The 20,476-nt window shown below is 39.0% G+C and overlaps 1 protein-coding gene across 3 annotated transcripts in view; it reads left to right on the top strand.

The window, feature by feature from the left end:
• The first annotated feature begins 7,691 nt into the window (after nucleotides 1–7,691).
• Nucleotides 7,692–20,476, top strand: part of dcdc2.S (doublecortin domain containing 2 S homeolog) — an 84,768-nt gene continuing 71,983 nt past the window's right edge. For 2 of the 3 annotated variants that reach the window (XM_018269521.2, XM_018269520.2), the window contains exons 1-3: nucleotides 7,692–7,793; nucleotides 9,107–9,467; nucleotides 14,194–14,245. In XM_018269521.2, coding sequence (XP_018125010.1) covers nucleotides 9,154–9,467; nucleotides 14,194–14,245 — 366 coding nt within the window. In that variant the 5' untranslated portion in view covers nucleotides 7,692–7,793; nucleotides 9,107–9,153. Of the gene's footprint in view, nucleotides 7,794–7,940; nucleotides 8,004–9,106; nucleotides 9,468–14,193; nucleotides 14,246–20,476 lie in introns of those variants that run through there. The other variant, XM_041567761.1, reaches the window with a different exon arrangement.

The raw sequence follows: 20,476 nt of genomic DNA, 5'->3' as shown, positions 1-20,476 counted from the left end.
ACCTTAAGACCTGAGAATACACCAAATTGTCCTACCACCGTGAGCAGGGCAGTGAGGGAGTCCTGAGTGTCGGCAAGATATATTAGCATGTCGTCTGCATATAGGGAATTTTTTTTCCATAATTGGGCCAAGAGTTAAGCCAGCGATTTGAGGAGACTCCCGGATGGCTATAGCCAGGGGTTCAATGGCTAAAGCAAATAAAAATGGTGACAGGGGGCAGCCCTGCCTAGTACCTCGATGTAATTGAAATGGGGCAGATATGAGACCATTGACCCTCACCCTAGCCGTCGGTCGTTGGTATAGTAATTGAATCCATCTAATGAATTGGTCACCCAGATTAAATCTGCGTAAAGTTTCCCAAAGATAGGACCACTCAATGGAATCAAATGCTTTGGCCGAATCAAGGGAGGCCACAGCTCTTGTACCCGTCTTGTCATGCATTACCTCGACATTGGTATATAATCGTCTCAAATTGATGTTAGTGGATCTACCTGGCATAAACCCCATTTGGTCTGGATGAATGAGGTCTATGATGTATCGTTGAAGTCTCTTAGCAAGGATTTTTGCAAGGATTTTAGCATCCGTATTTATAAGGGAAATGGGTCGGTACGAACTGCACTGCGAGGGGTCTTTGCCGGGTTTGGGGATCACTACAATGAGGGCTTCACTGAATGAGGGGGGTAGTGAGCCTGTCACGAAGGAGGCCTGTAGGGTGTTGAGTAAGTGGGGAGCTAGTTGCTCCTGTAGAGACTTATACCAAGACGAAGGGAGGCCGTCAGTGCCTGGGGTTTTGTGAGGTGGGAGAGAGGCAATAGCATCTCTAACCTCTTCTATTGTTATAGGTTGATTCAATACTGTCTTGTCTTCCGGGCAGAGGGACGGGATGGAAATGCTGTCTAAGAAGGGTGTATGAAGATCATTAGAGTGGGTCAATGTTGTGTCGTATAGGTCATGGTAATATGAAGCAAACTCTTCTACTATTAGTTTCGGGTCAGTGACCGTTGCATTACCCGCTCCCGTTATGACTGGTATTGCTGTTGAGGGGTTCATTGTTTTGGCAAAGTATGCTAACAATTTCCCGTTTTTTGAACTTAAAATCATTTTTAGTTTACTTACAAGTTGTTGTTTTTTTCATCAGGAGTGTTATTTAAAATTTTAATACCTTACGGCAAATTAAAACATGATGTATATTCTATTTTCAGCAACAACAAAGTAGTAAGTAGTATTTTTGCATTTGAGACCCACATTCGCTTTCACTTGTTTTTAAATTATGCAACAGAGGAGTAAAGGTATCTTTTTCCTCAGTATCAAACCAAAATACTTTTACCATAACCACTGCGGTTAGTGACTGTGTTATAGGCTTGTTAATGGTCTCTCAGCATTCAATCTGATATAAATAAGAGCCAGATATTTACTAAGTTATGTGTGAGTGCTTGTTGTAAAGAAAGCACTTTTCTGTGTGGTTCTTCTGAAATTATTGTGTGTACTGCACTTTTAGGTACACAATTCTATTTGGGTTCTCTGGAAGTTCAAATCATACTGGCATGATGTCAACATTATATAGATTAAACAAAGCCTAATAGCCTAAAAGAGTCACACAGTATATCCAGCTTTGCAAGTTTGATATATTGCTCTGAACTATTAGGCTATATCTATGGTATAAAACCACCAGTTCTGGATGCAGAGTTGACCACAGGCACATAAAGGAGTGATGTGCATGTCTCTACCCATAATTCCTTATGTGAGAGTTCAAATCTAATTTCTGGTATGAAGGCAGTGCTATGCATGTAGCACGAGGCATGTAAATACCATCTGTTTTCAGAAGGCTTTACACTGCATTTATGAAATACATAATGGTGTATGTAGATGATTACTGTCCTTGCAGCTAAAAATGTAAATCATCACTATGCAGTTTTATTTGTGTTCTTCATGAAGGTGTCTTTATGAAGAGTAAAATGTGGGAGTAAGCTAAGCTTCATACTGGACCAAATAGCATTTAATAGTAGTAAATGAGCCCAATATGTGCCAAATCAGTGTAGTAGAATTTTATAAAGATTTGCCTCAATAGATATTCTATTCTTGTTCAGCTATCAAATCATTCTGTTGCTTTTGTATCTTTCACGACATTATTGGGGTTGAGCTGTTGTGTTGTTGCAGTTGATCTGGTTAAAATGCCACTGTCATGTAAATATAAACCCAGAACACTGCGCTTTAACCCACGGTTATTAGTATGATTTTCCTAGTGCATTTAGGATAATTAAAGTTATTTTCTAATTGGATACTGTAGTTTACTGAGTTCTTAGGGGTAAATTTACTAACCTGCAAAAATTCACCAGCAGCGGCTTCGCACCCATCGCTACACTTTGGCAGGCGAAAATTCGCTCAGGCAACGCGATTTTGCTAAAATGCGAAATTGCATCCAGGGTGCCGAATGCTGGCTAATTTTCGCTAGCATTACTACGGCAATCAAAGCAAAGATGCGTTAGCGTTCAATTATGCCTAGCGCAACTTCGTTAGAGGTCTTGCGCTCAGGCTAATTTGCATACATCGGGAAATTTAAAGTTGAATGGATGTATATTTTGCAGCAAATACATTACATTACACAAGTTCAGGGAACCTAAATAAAGAAAATAGAGTTGTTATAATGCCCTGCACATGAGCCCACTGCATAGTTTATGTTCCATATGTAGCAGTATGTCCAAAATGTATGGGGGAACAATGATGTAAGTAACAAAAGATTGAGGTCTATGCACTCCTATGCCCGTCACCTGGTCTGAGCTGGCGAAGGCAAGTCTGGCAAAAGAGGTAACATTCAGTAAAATCTTAGTGAATTTGTGGAGTAACGACCATTCGCCAGAATGAAAATTCGCCTGGCGATAGAGTGCGAATGAGCGCTAGCATCTGTCTCTTCCGCTAGCGAAGTTATGCCTGCGCCTGTTAGTAAATCGCCAAAGTGTCTAAAAGCGGTAACGCTGGAGAATCGTCGCCAGCGTTAGTCACTTCGCCCTTTAAATCAGCCTCATAGTGATTTGCACCTTTGATTATTTTTTCTTGACTTGGGCATACTGGAAAGTATAAATTATAAAATTCGTTAAGTTTCCAACGCAGTTTGCAGTACAATGGAGATTGTGTTTTTAGTTATTTAAAGGAAAACTATACCCCCAAAATGAACACTTAAGCAACAGAAAGTTCATATCATATTAAGTGGCATATTAAATAATCTTACCAAACTGGTATATATATTTAAGTAAATATTTCCCTTTTACATCTCTTGCCTTGAGCCACCATTTCTTGATGGTCTCTGTGCTGCCTCAGAGATCACCTGACCAGAAATACTACAACTCTAACTGTAACAGGAAGAAGTGTGGAAGCAAAAGACACAACTCTGTCTGTTAATTGGCTCATGTGACCTAACATGTATGGTTTGTTGGTATGTTTGTGAGTACAGTGAATCCTACGATCCCAGGGGGCAGCCCTTATTTTTTAAAATGGCAATTTTCTATTTATAAATACCCAATGGCACATACTACTAGAAAAGTATATTATTATGAAAATGGTTTATTTACATGAAGCAGGATTTTACATATGAGCTGTTTTATGCAATATCTTTTTATAGAGACCTATATTGTTTGGGGGGTATAGTTTTCCTTTAATGTCCATGTATACTTTCACCTTTAAGAGATTTGGAATAGTGTTGAGTACTGATGTTTTTGCTAACTATATCAAGATACAGTGCAAAACCGCATACTGAATTAATATGGTCCTGTGTAATGGTTAACTCATTTATTGCACTCAGTAGGGGGGCATGAGTCAGTTACAGGAAAGATTAGATTTCAGTTTTCAGTACTGCTAGTTATATGTTTAACTTTGGTAACAGGGTTAGAAAAGAGTAATAGTAGGACCAAAACAGACACTGGAAAAAATGATGACAACAAAGTAATTGTAAATGAAAAATGTCCCCTTGATTTCTTTTTTTTTTAATCTCCAGACATAAACTTGCTGGAACAGAGAGTTCTGAAGTGAACTTTGTCTGACTGCTCAAAGGTTTGTAGCATGGAATGTTTTGGAACATAGAATGTGGGTGACAACAGTGCATCTGTGATGTAATTTTCAGGGTAAGGCCACATGGGGGACTAAATTGCACCTTAAATAACCCTATCTGATATATATTGCTCCAATCACATTCAACCAAATGAGAGACTACCAATCAATGGCTTTGGGGAACACCAACCAATAGAAAGATTTGTTTGGATGTGAAAGGTAAATTCAAGCAGGTTTGGAGTGTGCCAGTCAAATTAATATGATTTTAAATTACTGGTAGCCTGAACAGGTCTATAAGCAACTTTTTTTCTGTGGCCCAGTCCTGATTTTGACAGTTCAGCCCACAATCCCAGATTTTTCTTAAAAAGTCAAGAGTTTTTCTTTGATCTCCTGCACCGATGCTAGAAAAAGATACAAAGTTTCTGAAACTTCATTAAAATAAGAGGCTTTTTGGCAGAGAGCTCAGACCCCTCATCAGCTACACTAAGGTACATTTGTAACAACTTAAGATAAGCAAAGATACAATTGTAACTATTTAAGATAAGCAGGTCTCTAGGAAACCCGTGACTCACATCTTCAATGGCACTTTCACCTTCATTAGAAAAACTGTTATAACACATAAAACATGGTCCTAAAACTCCTAGATATGTGTTCAAACGTTCATAACCTGCCAAATTTTGTAAAATGGACATGGTAATTAGGGGGTGTGGCCACAAAATGGGCGAAGTCAACATATTTTACCATGCAGGCCTGGACTAGCAATCTGTGGGTTCTGGCAAATGCCAGAGGGGCTGCTGTATGGTTCCATAGAAAGTTACCATATAGTGGGCTGGTAGGGGGCTGTTTGGGCCTCTGTGTACTTGGAATGGACTCCCAGTCCAGGCCTGTTACCACGTGTAGCTCAGCAGATCTTTTTGTCCCTCTTTCCATTTTTCCCATGTTGGGAGGTATGTTTTTGTGTGGGCACAATACATCTAAGTGCTTACAAATAAGCCCAAGAAATCACACATCCCATGGGGAAGAATGTATTAACACAGTATTTCATTTGGAATCTAAGACCCATGTATTTGAAGCTGGCAGGGTACAGTATATTTCACTCACTATTCACTTTTGCTAGCAAAGGACAATTGCCATTATGTTTTATAATGTTTAACAATAAGGTTGACAATAGAAGAGCAAGTTTTATTTCATTGTGCAATGAACGCTCGTTTGTGTCTACCGATCTACTACTAAGCATTCAGATTAAATAAGTATGGAAAATAAAAAATCAGACGATGTTCTGGCTATTAATTGACAGACAGTAAAAGTTATGTCCGGGAAATAGTAGTGACAATCGCCCATTGATATTCGTCAGATAGGAACTACATGCAGAGATCTTTTTAGTAGCCAACATAAATCTTGTAACCTGTCTGATCGACTATACAACCAATCCCCATGGTACGAAAAACATCGTGATGCGCCACACACAATCCGAAAATAGTACGAATCTTCCTTTTGTACAACTATATCTTTGCAGCTCTGGCCATCTTAAGCCACTGAGCTGAATGAACAACCTCTACAATGGAAAAAGGACTGCTACTGTGACTCTCAAATGACCAATACAATTACAATGATTTGGGTTATGCATTAGTCTAGGGTTTGGGTAACCCTAATTGACCATTAACCATTTAGTAGGCATACAGATGTTGTCATAATCCACTCAGGTTATCAGGTTTGGTATTGCATTAATTCAATATTAACTGAATTACCCCGGAAAAGGTCTTCGTTTGGTTTGAGGGATATTAAAAAATGCCATGTGGAAATGAACATTTGTCAGGGGTTTGGGAGGGATGGTGGTCAGACACAGGGTGTGTGAATATAAACTGCCCCATCTATGATGGTCATTAATGCTGCACTGGAATTATTCATTAATTCTATATCTAATGGCAGAGAAAAGGTTTTTTTTCCATTGGCCTGTGAGTTTTGTTATGCTTCAGTGGTGAGGATGCATGAACAGGCCTTTTGACAACTAATCATTACGTAAACTATGCATATAGATGACTCAAACATTGCATAATATATATATATATATATATATATATATATATACATACTGTATATATATATATATATATATATATATATATATATATATATATATATATATATATAAAAAGTACAATCAATCTTTAAGGAAACCCCGTGTGAGGTTACTAATCACAAGTGGTTTCATGTTGAAAATACCTCACCAGTCTTCATTATTTTACACCCCAGACAAACTGCTGGAGGGGCACCAGCATTATGTCACTGTATGTAGCACAGTATGAACTGTCCATCTTAGAGTCCTGATAGGACTGACAGTCCCTGTCCCCTTCTGTATTCTGCCTTCCCTATGCTCTCTATGTGTGCCATACTCTGCCTGCACTATGCTTCCTGTGTGTGCCATACTCTGCCTGACCTACTCTGTACCCTGTAGGACATGAGCCTAGTTGGGTTTGTTCTGGGGTTTGTTAGCATTTGGAAATTGTTGTTAGGGGCTCCAATGGTGTTTAATCATGTGCCGGGGGATGCTCAGTTATCCACAGGGGAGGAGGCGGCATATGGATTTAAGGGAATGTTTATGGTATATTTAATGGAATGACTTACATTTTACACATATGAGTGATGAGCTATATCAGTGCAGTGAACACCAAGCATTTTGTTTTTTTTAGGTGTGTTACTACCATTAATGTGGACATGGAACTTAAAAGTTCATGTGATAACATGGGTGTGCTTTAAATGGGTGTAGTATAAAAGGGGGAGCAGTCAACACTGGCTTCCATTATCCGGCCCTCCACCACATAGGCCAGAAACATTCCAGGCTAAACAAAGCAGTCACAGAAGTCGATCTTCTTAAAGGCAAGTACCTGCAGTTTATTCTGTTACACAGTCTTTGGTAACAAGCACAGAAAGAAATGAAAACCAAGGAAAAATAAACCCTTGCTAAACACAGTTGGCAGCCTAACTACAGTTCGGTGGCTTTCCCAACACCAACTTAATAGCAAAATCACTGGTAACTAATACCTTTCCTGTGCAATTTACAGATCTCCACTGAGCAATTCTGTCATCTTTAGATATTATGATTATATAGCAGATTGACATGGATTTTGGGTGACATATCAAATTATTTATTCATATTTAAATGTAGTTCATTGTGGTTTGACCTGGAGGTGAAAAATAAAGAAATGTGGGCAGCATATTGCAATTTTGCAGTCATACAAGCTAGGGTACTGTGTTCATTGAGTTCTGTATGTTCTGATCATGCCTGCGTTGGTTTCTGTACACTATGCTCCAGTTTCCTCCCACACTCCAAAAAATGTAGAGGCAAATTCACTGGCTCCCGATAAAATGAGCAAAGTATGCAGTAGAAAATCCTTCCTCACTTTTACTAGACAATAGGTAGCACTTTGTAAAACATTTTATTCTCAAACACAGTATCAGTTTCTGGAGTCAGGTCAGAGGAATGTACAGTAACCGCTGCTGAGTAATGCAACTGGCACAACAGCAAGCTGCTTGTTACAAACACAAAAAGACTCAGTGCAACAATGTGCACTACAGTATACAAAAACAGCCCAACCACACATGGAGTTGTGGGCGTGGCCAGCTGATAACCATGTGATCGTCGTTGACTTGGTTGTCAGGGGATTCCCTGAAAGCTTGAGAAAACAAAACGTGATGTGACCTGTGTAAAGTGTCTGAGTGCTGGATGATCCCGTTACAAGTATAAAGTGCTGGTAGGACTTCTGAATGAACATTTTGGTTACCCACCAGTGCGAGGATAGAGGATTGGGGCGAAAATACAGTATTTCCCAACAGGTTTAATACACACATATTAATATGGGGTGGGAGGGGGAGTGGCCAGGGAGAGGGCGGCTGCAGGTGGCATTGCTCCTTGCTCCAGACCAGGTGTCAGTCGTGCAGTGACAAGCTGAGGGGACAGTCAGGTGAGGCTTCTGGAAGGTTGTACGCTTTTACATGGAGCTGGGCTGGCAAGGATGCAGCTGGAAGATTTTAGGAAAAAGGGGTCCAAACTGAATCCCTGCAGCAGTGCTATTCTCAGCAGCCTGGCTGTCCAGGGCTAATCACTGCTGATGCCTCCACCTCTTTTATTCCCTTTCCCACACTGGGCTCCTGCTTTTCCTGCATTGCCATTGGTCCTCTCTTCTTTAATTCCATCCAATTCCATCCAATGTGGGGATTAGCCTTTCTGTTTGATCTTAGTTACTTATAGATATACAACCTGTTGCACATGTAATTTACTAATTTGGATGTACCTGAGCCCAGCCGTGTTTAAAGTTTTTTATGAATGTGCTTGCCACTATTTGTGTCAATGACTGCTGGGGTTGGCACATGTATTTATTTATTCAAATTAAGTTTTAGTATGCTATAGAATGGCCAACTTTTCCAATTGACATTCTTCGTTTATCTTTTATAGTTTTTGAATTATTTGCCTTCCCCTTCCCTTTCAAATGGGGGGGGGGATACTGACCCCATCTAGAAAACAAATGCACTGTAAGGCTACTAATTGATTGTTACTACTACTTTTTATTACTCATCATTCTATTCAGGGCCTTTCCTATTTATATTCCAGTTTCTTATTTAACTCAGTGCCTGGTTGCTAGGGTAATTTGGACCCCGGCAACCTGATTGCTGAAACTGCACACTGGAGAGCTGCTGGATAAAAAGCTAAATAGCTAAAAAAACAAACAATATAAACGAACAATTAATAAAAAATGAGAATCAATTGCAAATTGATCATACAAAAAGTTAATTTTAAAGGAGAACAATCCATTTAACTTGGAGGGGTGCTGCTAGTTGCTGAAGACAGTTGATGCATGTGTAGAGATTAGGGTACTGCTTTTGTATAGGTTGGTGTTTATATTTAGAGCGGCTGCCATTGCAGCTGTGTGCTCATGTAATGCAGTATTAGATATGACAGGGGTTTCTGCTAAGTTTTGGGTCTTAGTTACAGTGATTGGGCTCGCAGCTAAGAGCTTAGGTTGGTGCATGCTGATGCTGGTGGCTGACGATTCTGTGTTTATTTCAGTTTTAGGTTCAGTGGAAGTACCAAGGGCTATCTGAAGTGTGTAGAGCATGCAAACAGCTTCAGTTGCAGGGGGTGCTGGCCGCCCCTTAGTCCCTCTTGACCAGCAGCCCACTGTGAAATCAGTGCATGTTTTCAGGAATGGGGACCCCTTCTATCGTGGACGCCGCATGTTAATCCACGAAAAGCGAGTGGGTACTTTTGACGTGTTCTTAAAGGATGTCACAGGTGGGGTGCAAGCACCGTTTGGTGCAGTCAGGAATATTTACACCCCACAAAATGGACACAGGATTAACTCACTGGACGATTTGCAACCTGGAGAGTGCTACGTAGCTGGAGGAAGGGAGACCTTCAAGAAGCTGGAGTAAGTATGGTACTAAGCTAAATTACCATCACAAAGATTAGAAAACAAGGAAGCTAAAACCAGCAGATCTTTGTCACTTTACAAAGTTCTATGTAGTACATGAAGCATGTAGAGTGCCAAAAAATACAGTTTAGAAGCTAGATCTGCTGCTTTTAATGTATATTATATACCTAAGATGGAGGTATTGCTACCAGAAGAGTTGATAACACATTATTGACAACACACTCAAGTCTTGGGGGATATATAGAATTTGTGTAATTTTATTCTACTGTAGTAACCCTTAGCAACCAATCACAGGTTAACTCTTGTCCACTGTGAGAAACATAAACTAGAGCTGCTATGGGTATTCTGGGAATCAGTTGCAACAGAACACTAGTAAATACATAGTGATATTATTATTTATGATATATAGTAATGTTATTATTTATGCATAGAAAGCAAAAATTTTTATTAGATGATAATCCCTTGATTAAGTAAAAACCTTGTCCCTAAAGTTCATAATAAAAGTATTAAAAAATAATTCCTTCATTTTTCGGCAGTCAAATTTGATTATTCTTCATGGGCTAAAATCTCGCAAATATGCTCAGAATTCTGTGACTGAACTGATTTGCAAAGCCGTGGAAACATTTTTGATTTGCCCTAATTTTTTAATGTAATATCACTCAAAATCTGTTTTATGCACATCAAAAGAATATATAAAACTTATAAATATACCTATAAAACATTATAAATAAACAGGAATTAAAAATGTTTACTGGTTTAAATTGAATTGTAGTTATAACTGCTGTTGAAAGAAGAATATGCCTGGCTGTTTATATTCTAGGCCATACTGGTTCTGATTAAACTCAAAAAAATTCTCTATATTCATGCGGATTTAAAAAGAGTATTTATTGCATCATATTAAAATGACAATGGAGCCTAATGCGTTTCATGCTTAACCAGCAACAGAACCAAAGAACAGAAAATAATACATTGCTTTCAGTTGCAATCAGGGTGGGACTGGCCGGCCCAGACCCCGATCTCCCGGGCACCTCCCCCAAAAACAATTATCAGCGCCGGGTCTTGGCGCATGCGAGCTGTATGCCGGCATTTGCCGCATGCGTGCCGGATTTTGCAGAAATCGTGCTTCCATTTGTAACCCGGTGGGCCCCCAATGTCCAGTCCGACCCTGGTTGCAATTATATTTACAAATAACTTTGAAACCACTAACATTTTCTTATTTAATAAAACGCATGCACGTCCGTGGGGGCATTTGTGCAAATTGGCTGAATAGTTTCTGTGTATTTTTATTTGCATATAAAAACCAATGATTTCTGAGAAAAGAGAGCACTGCCATTCAGTTATAGAACTTAAAGGATATGTTATAAATATATATGGACTAGTGTTATTTTAACAGAAAGAACATTGGTTTTTTTTCCTATGATGATATGTTATGATAGCAATGTTTATAGCCTGCTCCGGGGTCTTTAAAAATTTGTGCAATGACCTGGGCCAGATTCAGTCCCGTGAGAAAAACATATTGCATGTTTTAACTCATGAACAGTCTCATATAAGTCAATGGGAAATTTTGGAATTGGAAGTTTTTCTCACTGAATTTAATCTGGCCCAATTTGAGAAAAATGTAAATAAAAATGAGTACATTTCTAAACATGTAGAGACTGGTATAATTGTTAAACTTGTGTAGTTTTCTCTGCTTTCTACTCTTTGGTCCCTTTGCTTTCAGTGGACTACATCAAGTCCAGAATGGTATACAATATTGGCCTAAATTCTGACTGACGTATGCCGTTTTACAAAAGTGCAAAGAACGTTTAACATATGCAGTTTACTAGAGAAACACATTCTCTCTATATCAGTGCTTTAGAAATAGGTAATTCATTTTATGCAGATAAAGGAAGAATGTTTATTATGCCTGTGGGAAGATCTGTCATGATGCAGCCTGAATGTTGCACCATTAAATCTAGCAGACTTGGGGGAAGTTCTACCAAACAATAGTTTGAGTTGTAGTCCCTCTCATAGTGAGGCAGGTTATTTTACTATTGTCTTTTCAGGTCTGGTGTGCTAGGACAGGATTCCCCTTAGTGAAACATTTGTGGTGACAAACAAATCTTCAGATATCAAGATCTATAGAATAGATTTCCATGTATTTATTCATGGTAAAGGGGAAGATGTCCAGTGCTAGCTCTGCAGGATGAGTGAAACATTCACTTCTTCATAATGCATACAGTATATTAGCTGGCCACATTCACCTATCATCTTCATATGACTAATAGTGTATTTGAAAGTAGCTGCTGAGGTTTGATATTAAGGATGTTATTCTGTCATTTAGTGTCATAGTGTTAGTTCAGCTGCAGTAACCTTGAGTTGAGTTCAACGGGGTCAGATATAGGCCCTCGTATTTTAAGTACATTTATACCATGTAGGGGCCACCAGCCCACTAAAAAGCAACTGTCTATGGCACCTTACAGGAGCCCTTAAGGCATTTGCCAGAATCCACAGTCCGGGCCAGGAGTTCAACCCTCCTAAAACACTTTACAAGTTGATGCAGATGAAGGCAACCAAATGTACTTTATTTCTTCTAATGCTAAGCATATTGGCTATTGGGTCCAGAGGTTGCCAACTAGTGTTAGAAATATTTATGTTTTAGATGCAATGGATTATTTTTCTGAATACATTTGGCTCTTCCTTACCTTATGACATGTTTGTCTACTTTATTTTAATTTAGTAGAAGTGGGACACAGTACTTGATCCAGCTCTTCAATTAAAGTTATTTGATCCAGCGCTTCAATTTTAAGTCACAATTTTTTTACATGCCTGTAAAACGTTACCTGTACCAGGCAATCGAGAATAATATTTTGCTGTGCAAATCATTGTTAGTTCTCCCATAAGTAAAGGTATTTCTTCTGGGATATCCCTGTTTATTTTGTCTCCTTGCATACATGAAATCTCTTGGTGACTTAAACAAACAGAGTAACTTTAGAAATGACTGGCAGCTCATAAAAACTAAATTGCAGGGAGCTGTTTAAATCATTAGACTCATGTTAAATACTTTATCCCTAAAGTCTTAATGGTAACAAACTATTTAAATATCAATACTTCTCAGATGAATCTTTGTTAGAGATGAGCGAAATTTTTCACCAAGTTTCACCTGAAAATGACCCCACAGGCTCTAATAGGTGAAAAAAAATTGCTGTGCGTCGAACATTTGTCACAAAATTTGTTGCGCCTCAAAAAAAGGTTGTTGCCCATAAACTTTAATGCATTTTGGCAAATTTTTGCAGTTTCACTAATTTTTGACTAAACAAAATGGGTCAGATTCACAGATTACTAATCTTTGTTTAAGAGTTGCAAATCAGTTTGTGAAATCTTTGAATAAAGTACAATTATTAGAACACTAGAAACTATACCACATGATTGTAAATTAAGAAAAGTCACCATTACTCAACCCTCAATATTGTGCAGGACAATGCCCTTAAAAACATATTAACAACTACACTGGATGGACCATGTCATGGTGTGGCTGCAGCACACATTGCAACCAAGTGAGAGCAGATACCTAATTGCTGCTAGTTTACAACCCACACCCCAAACAGTAATTTCAACATGCCTGTATTGGGGCCAATGGGTACTAGCTGCAAGCCTTTAACACCCCTGACGAAGCTGCTGAAGCTATGAAATGTGTAGGGCAGCATAGGTAGACAGTTTTGTGGATAGCTTCCATATAGACCTGTCTCCCACCTTGACTACTGCAACTTACTTCTTGCAGGTGTTTTAAGATATTGCCTTTCTCTCCAGTCTGTTCTAAACACTACTGTTAGATCATTCTATTGCTCCACATCAGCCACTACCCCTATGTGTATTTACTGGCTCTCAATCTATTCTTGAATCAAATTCAAATAACTTACCTACACTGACAAAAAAAAACCTGTTTAGAAAAGCTTATTCAGTGTATCCAGTGTATCTTTCCATAGTTTTGTTTCAAATGTACCCTAACTGTTTAAATTGTAAGTAGGGCCCTCTGATTCTATTTTTACTCTTTAACCTTTGTTTGTTAAATTATTGTTAGACCCCTGTTCATTGTAAATTTATGTAAATCCATGTGTAACTTGCTGGTGCTACAGTATATAAATAAATAAATGATGATGAGAACACTCTTGGGGTGGCCCATTCTCCTCTGATTTAGAGCTGTCTTATTAAAATATCTATAAACTACTGCATGAAAAACATATTAATATTCACATTAAAAGAATGTTCAGAGAAGTTTTCTACGAAGTATATCACGTTATGTTATGCTGAACTATTTTAAAATATTACTGATTCTATAATTCATATCAGACATGAGATGCCTGCTAAAATAGATTTTATATGTGACAGTTGAGAAAACTAAACCCTTCCAATAAAAAATATATTTTGTAAGGTGTAATCTACTGTGTGAAAAACAAGTGAATATGCCCACAGAATGTTCAGTGAAGTTTTGCATGTACTATATCACAGGTTATATTGTCAGAATTATTATAAAATATTACTGATTCAATAATTGATATGAATAAGTATGTATTTTATGTATAAGTATAAGAATAAGTATGTATTTTATAAATATATATTTTATATGTGTCAGTTTCGAAAACTCATAATGTTAAATCTACTTATGGTATGTTAAGTACTTTATTTCACTTTACTTGTAAATGTATACATTTTATAAATTATTCATATATTGATTTTGTTTTAGTTATTTGCATATTGGGGAGATAAAGAGGAAAACGGTGGACCCGCTTAGTCAGGTACTGTATTATACAATTATTGTGATATTTGAGAGCTAATGTAAATTTGTAACAAAACGAAAGTTTTCTCCCAACACATTTGTGCGTGCTTAGGGTTATACAAGTCTAATCATCCTACTGCGCACAAACTGCTATTTAACTGGGTGGGAGTGGAATTATAGCTCTGGATTATAGCTCTGAAGAAGTAGACAGGCATTCCTGGGATATACAGGTGCCCAGTTTCCATGAAGCATTAAATGTTAATATGCATCTTAAAGATCATAAATTAAAAATAACCTTGCCAGGTGTTTATCTACAAGTGAATGTATCGGTTGGGCTTACAAGCCCAACAGTTTGCAGAGAGCAAATAAGACATACTGTAGCTAGGGCTTTCCTTTGCAATTGAAATAACATTGTATGCCAAAATGAATGGGGTGGAGGGCAGTTTATTGCAAAATCCAACCTGCATGGTGACAGATTGTTTTGGCTGGAATCCTAGAACTCCATTTATGGATGTGTGAGTTTAGAAATGTGTTAATTGTTCTTCCTACAGTCCCCTTGCTATAATATAATAATACATATAAATTCTAGCCTAAAGTTTGCTATACATGGGACAATAAAAGATGGGGACTTGGCCCCTCCAGAATGAGTTGGCAGCTTATTGAGCTGTGTAGGAGGGACACCCAACAGCATGCCCTAACAATATCTGGCTTAAAACCAGCCCAATATACTGGGCAGGTAGAATATTTGGAGGCAGCGCACTCCTGGGCATCAAACAAACATCGCTCTTCTCCAGAAAATTAAAAAGTTAAATTCTTTATTTGGACATAATATCAATCAGACAAACTTAGCATCTGAGGTATGACGCGTTTCGTGATACAACACTTCCTCAGAGGGCAACAGGAGGTGAGATCATACAGGTATGGGACCTTTTATCCAGAATGCTCGGGACCTGGGGTTTTCAGGAAAATGGATCTTTCCTTAATTTAGATGAGAGATGGCCATTCTGTAAATCTGAGCTTTCTGGATAACGGGTTTCCGGATAACGGATCCCATACATGTACTGCATAAGTGAGTTCAAGGAATGGCAAGTACCTCTAATGACATTTAGTAGAACAACAAAATTAATTTTTTCACAACCATACTGCACTTGGCAGCAATAAATGAAGCATGTAGACCATATATATATATATGTATACTGTATATATCATGTATTATTTACTCTCAATTGCAGTTACCTAATCTTTCTTTGGCGGCGGACAGCACCAGTACTGTCAATGTGGACTGCAATTGACTTTAATGATAACAACTGGCTGTTAATGTGCACACAGGACCGATTTTTACCAAAAAATTCACATTAATTCTGCTAGTGTATCTTGTCACAGTTGATACCATATTTAAAGTGGAACTATTGCAAAAATTAAAATTTTATTTAAGGTTCAGCATACTGAAATAAGAAACTTTCTAAATACAATTAATTAAATATTCTGTACTGTTTTTGAAATAATCAAGTTCATCTTCACCCAACTGACACCCAACTGCTGCATGAAGACAGAATGAAGAGAAACAAATGCTGAGAGAGGGATAGTGAAGATGAATTTTATTATTTCAGAAATTATGCAGAATATTTTATCGTTTGTATTTACAACGTTTCTTATTTCAGTATGATAAAACAGCTCATGTGTAAAACCCTGCTTCATGTAAATGAACCATTATCATAATAATATACTTTTTTAGTAGTATGTGCCATTGGGTAATCATAAATAGGAAATTGCCATTTTAAAAAATAAGGGCCGCCCCCTGAGATCGTAAGATTCACTGTGCACACATACAAACCACATGTAAGGTCACATGAGCCAATTAACAGACAGAGTTCTGCCTTTTGCTTCCTCACTTCTTCCTGTTACAGTTAGTAGATTCTTTAATATGTCATTCAATTTGATATAAACTATCTGTTGCTTAAGTATTCATTTTGGGGGTATAGTTTTCCTTTAAGGATATTTAAATCCAAAACAGGATGCAAGCATATTCCAGAGAATCTCAGGATTTCTAATGCTAATGTAGTTTCCATGTAATGTGTACTTGAAGCCATGGGCCTGAAATTTTGTGAGCAAAAAACAGGACTGTTGTGAATTCCTTAAAGGAGAAAGAATACCATTCTACACTTGGGGTGCCAAAAGTTAGGCACTCCCAAGTGATAACTTTTACTTACCTGACACCCTGGGCCGGTGCTCCTATCAGCAGAAAACCACACCTCTTCCTTCTTCAGGTTTTCAAATTTCCCTGGGCAGACGCAGTAGTGCAAAATCTTCAGGATGATGATCGCTTTATAGTGGTCGCTAGAAGAACCCCGGACCGGTGTGGTTTTCTACTTATAGGAGCACCGGCCTGGGGTGACAGTAAAATTAATCACTTGGGGGTGCCTAACTTTTGGCACCCCCAAATGTAAAATTATATTCCTTCTCTTTTAAGATGGCCATACATGCCCACATTTGTCAGGTAGTTTAGCTTCAACCATACTGCACTTCTATCTGGCTATACATGTCCACTTAGGGACCTTTTAAACTGATAATCCCATGATCTTGGTAGATCGAGGATTATTGGTCCAGCTGACAAAAATGCAAAGGTTGGTTGAAAGTGAAGTGAAAAGGACCTGCAAGTCTCACTTCCCAAAAAACAGAACAATAGAAAGGTGCCCGTATATGTGTATGGCCACTCTTTCAGTATCCAACTCCATTTCATAACATAGTAATAATTTGTCTTGCCACGCAATAACAATATTATAGCGAAAGCTTATTGCTGTAGTACTGGATCTGTTAGCACAAAAACATTTTTCTGTTGCATTTGATCTTCAACATTAGGGATGTCGCGGACTGTTCGCCGGCGAACTTGTTCGCGCGAACATCGACTGTTCGCGCTCGCCGAATGTTCGCGAACGTCGCGTGACGTTCGCCATTTTGGGTTCGCCTTACCTGGCGCTTTTTTTTTACCTCTCACCCCAGACCAGCAGATACATGGCAGCCAATCAGGAAGCTCTCCCTCCTGGACCACCCCCACACCCCCTGGACCACTCCCCTTCCATATATAAACTGAAGCCCTGCAGCGTTTTTTCATTCTGCCTGTGTGTGCTTGCAAGAGCTAGTGTAGGGAGAGAGCTGTTACTGATTTCACTGATTTCTTTGAGGGACAGTTGATAGTAAGTTTGCTGGCTAGTAATCTACTTGATACTGCTCTGTATTGGAGGGACAGAAGTCTGCAGGGATTTGAGGGACATTTTAGTTTAGGTAGCTTTGCTGGCTAGTAATCTACCTTCTACTGCAGTGCTCTGTATGTAGCTGCCTGCTGTGGGCACTGATCTCTTCTGATCTCATCTGCTGACTGCTGTAATAACCCAATAGTCCTTGTAAGGACTGCTTTTATTTTCTTTTTTGTTGTTTTACTTTGCTACTTTAACAGCCCAGTGCTATTAGTCTAGCTGTGTTGGGGAGTGGGACTGGTGTTGCTGTGCTGCTCCTAGTAGTTCAGCAGCAGCAACCCAAGAAATTTTTTTTTTTTTAATATACATATATTTTTTTTTCTTTTACTTATCTTACTGTTCTTTAACGTGTACAGTGCTGTTGCTGTTCTTCATAGTAGTGCACCAATAGTAGTGCACTTGCAGGCATTATTTGCCCAGTGTGTTCTTCAAACAACAACCATCTAGCTGTGTGAGCTTGTTCACATTCTGTCTAAATATCAATAATAATACCGTCTTCAGAAACACCACCCGAGTGACGTTTTTCAGGCAGCAATAATATATTCCGTATCCACTGCTGTAGTAGTGTATACGTTGACCTTGTAGGCCTTGTTTGCCCAGTGTGTTCTTCATTTTCAAACAACGGCCATCTAGCTGTGTGAGCTTGTTCACATTCTGTCTAAATATCAATAATAATACCGTCTCTAGAAACACCACCCGAGTGACGTTTTTCAGGCAGCAATAATATATTCCGTATCCACTGCTGTAGTAGTGTATACGTTGACCTTGTAGGCCTTGTTTGCCCAGTGTGTTCTTCATCTTCAAACAACTCCTATCTAGCTGTGTGAGCTTGTTCACATTCTGTCTAAATATCAATAATAATACCGTCTCTAGAAACACCACCCGAGTGACGTTTTTCAGGCAGCAATAATATATTCCGTATCCACTGCTGTAGTAGTGTATACGTTGACCTTGTAGGCCTTGTTTGCCCAGTGTGTTCTTCATCTTCAAACAACTCCCATCTAGCTGTGTGAGCTTGTTCACATTCTGTCTAAATATCAATAATAATACCGTCTCTAGAAACACCACCCGAGTGACGTTTTTCAGGCAGCAATAATATATTCCGTATCCACTGCTGTAGAAGTGTATACGTTGACCTTGTAGGCCTTGTTTGCCCAGTGTGTTCTTCATCTTCATTTTCAAACAACTCCCATCTAGCTGTGTGAGCTTGTTCACATTCTGTCTAAATATCAATAATAATACCATCTCTAGAAACACCACCCGAGTGACGTTTTTCAGGCAGCCATAATATATTCCGTATCCACTGCTGTAGAAGTGTATACGTTGACCTTGTAGGCCTTGTTTGCCCAGTGTGTTCTTCATCTTCATTTTCAAACAACTCCCATCTAGCTGTGTGAGCTTGTTCACATTCTGTCTAAATATCAATAATAATACCGTCTCTAGAAACACCACCCGAGTGACGTTTTTCAGGCAGCAATAATATATTCCGTATCCACTGCTGTAGTAGTGTATACGTTGACCTTGTAGGCCTTGTTTGCCCAGTGTGTTCTTCATTTTCAAACAACGGCCATCTAGCTGTGTGAGCTTGTTCACATTCTGTCTAAATATCAATAATAATACCGTCTCTAGAAACACCACCCGAGTGACGTTTTTCAGGCAGCAATAATATATTCCGTATCCACTGCTGTAGTAGTGTATACGTTGACCTTGTAGGCCTTGTTTGCCCAGTGTGTTCTTCATCTTCAAACAACTCCTATCTAGCTGTGTGAGCTTGTTCACATTCTGTCTAAATATCAATAATAATACCGTCTCTAGAAACACCACCCGAGTGACGTTTTTCAGGCAGCAATAATATATTCCGTATCCACTGCTGTAGTAGTGTATACGTTGACCTTGTAGGCCTTGTTTGCCCAGTGTGTTCTTCATCTTCAAACAACTCCCATCTAGCTGTGTGAGCTTGTTCACATTCTGTCTAAATATCAATAATAATACCGTCTCTAGAAACACCACCCGAGTGACGTTTTTCAGGCAGCAATAATATATTCCGTATCCACTGCTGTAGAAGTGTATACGTTGACCTTGTAGGCCTTGTTTGCCCAGTGTGTTCTTCATCTTCATTTTCAAACAACTCCCATCTAGCTGTGTGAGCTTGTTCACATTCTGTCTAAATATCAATAATAATACCGTCTCTAGAAACACCACCCGAGTGTCGTTTTTCAGGCAGCCATAATATATTCCGTATCCACTGCTGTAGAAGTGTATACGTTGACCTTGTAGGCCTTGTTTGCCCAGTGTGTTCTTCATCTTCATTTTCAAACAACTCCCATCTAGCTGTGTGAGCTTGTTCACATTCTGTCTAAATATCAATAATAATACCGTCTCTAGAAACACCACCCGAGTGACGTTTTTCAGGCAGCAATAATATATTCCGTATCCACTGCTGTAGTAGTGTATACGTTGACCTTGTAGGCCTTTTTTGCCCAGTGTGTTCTTCATCTTCATTTTCAAACAACTCCCATCTAGCTGTGTGAGCTTGTTCACATTCTGTCTAAATATCAATAATAATACCGTCTCCAGAAACACCACCTGAGTTGTTGTTGTTGTTTTAAAAATAATGCCAGGCAAAGGCAGGCCGCCACGCAGAGGCACTAGGGGCCGTGCTGCTATGCTATCCTGTGGCCCTAGGAAATTGCCCAGTTTTAAAAAGGCAATGACCCTGAACTCCCAAAATGCTGAAGAGGTAGTTGACTGGCTTACACAGCACACCCCATCCTCTACCGTTTCTAACTTTACCACAACATCCTCATCCTCCACTGCTATGGCCACCCCACGTAACACTTCCTCCACCACCGGCGCCCCTTCTTCACTGGAGTCAGAGGAGTTATTTTCACATGAGTTTCTTGAACTGAGTGATGCGCAACCATTATTGGCAGAAGAAGATGAAGAAGATGAGGACGTTACACCAGATTTAATTCTGGCAGAGAACACAACAGAGA

Source organism: Xenopus laevis, chromosome 6S, assembly GCF_017654675.1.
Source record: "Xenopus laevis strain J_2021 chromosome 6S, Xenopus_laevis_v10.1, whole genome shotgun sequence".
In the NCBI taxonomy this organism is placed as follows: Eukaryota; Metazoa; Chordata; class Amphibia; order Anura; family Pipidae; genus Xenopus; species Xenopus laevis.
Note: the sequence above shows the minus strand (reverse complement) of the source record. Positions and strands in the feature narration are given on the sequence as shown.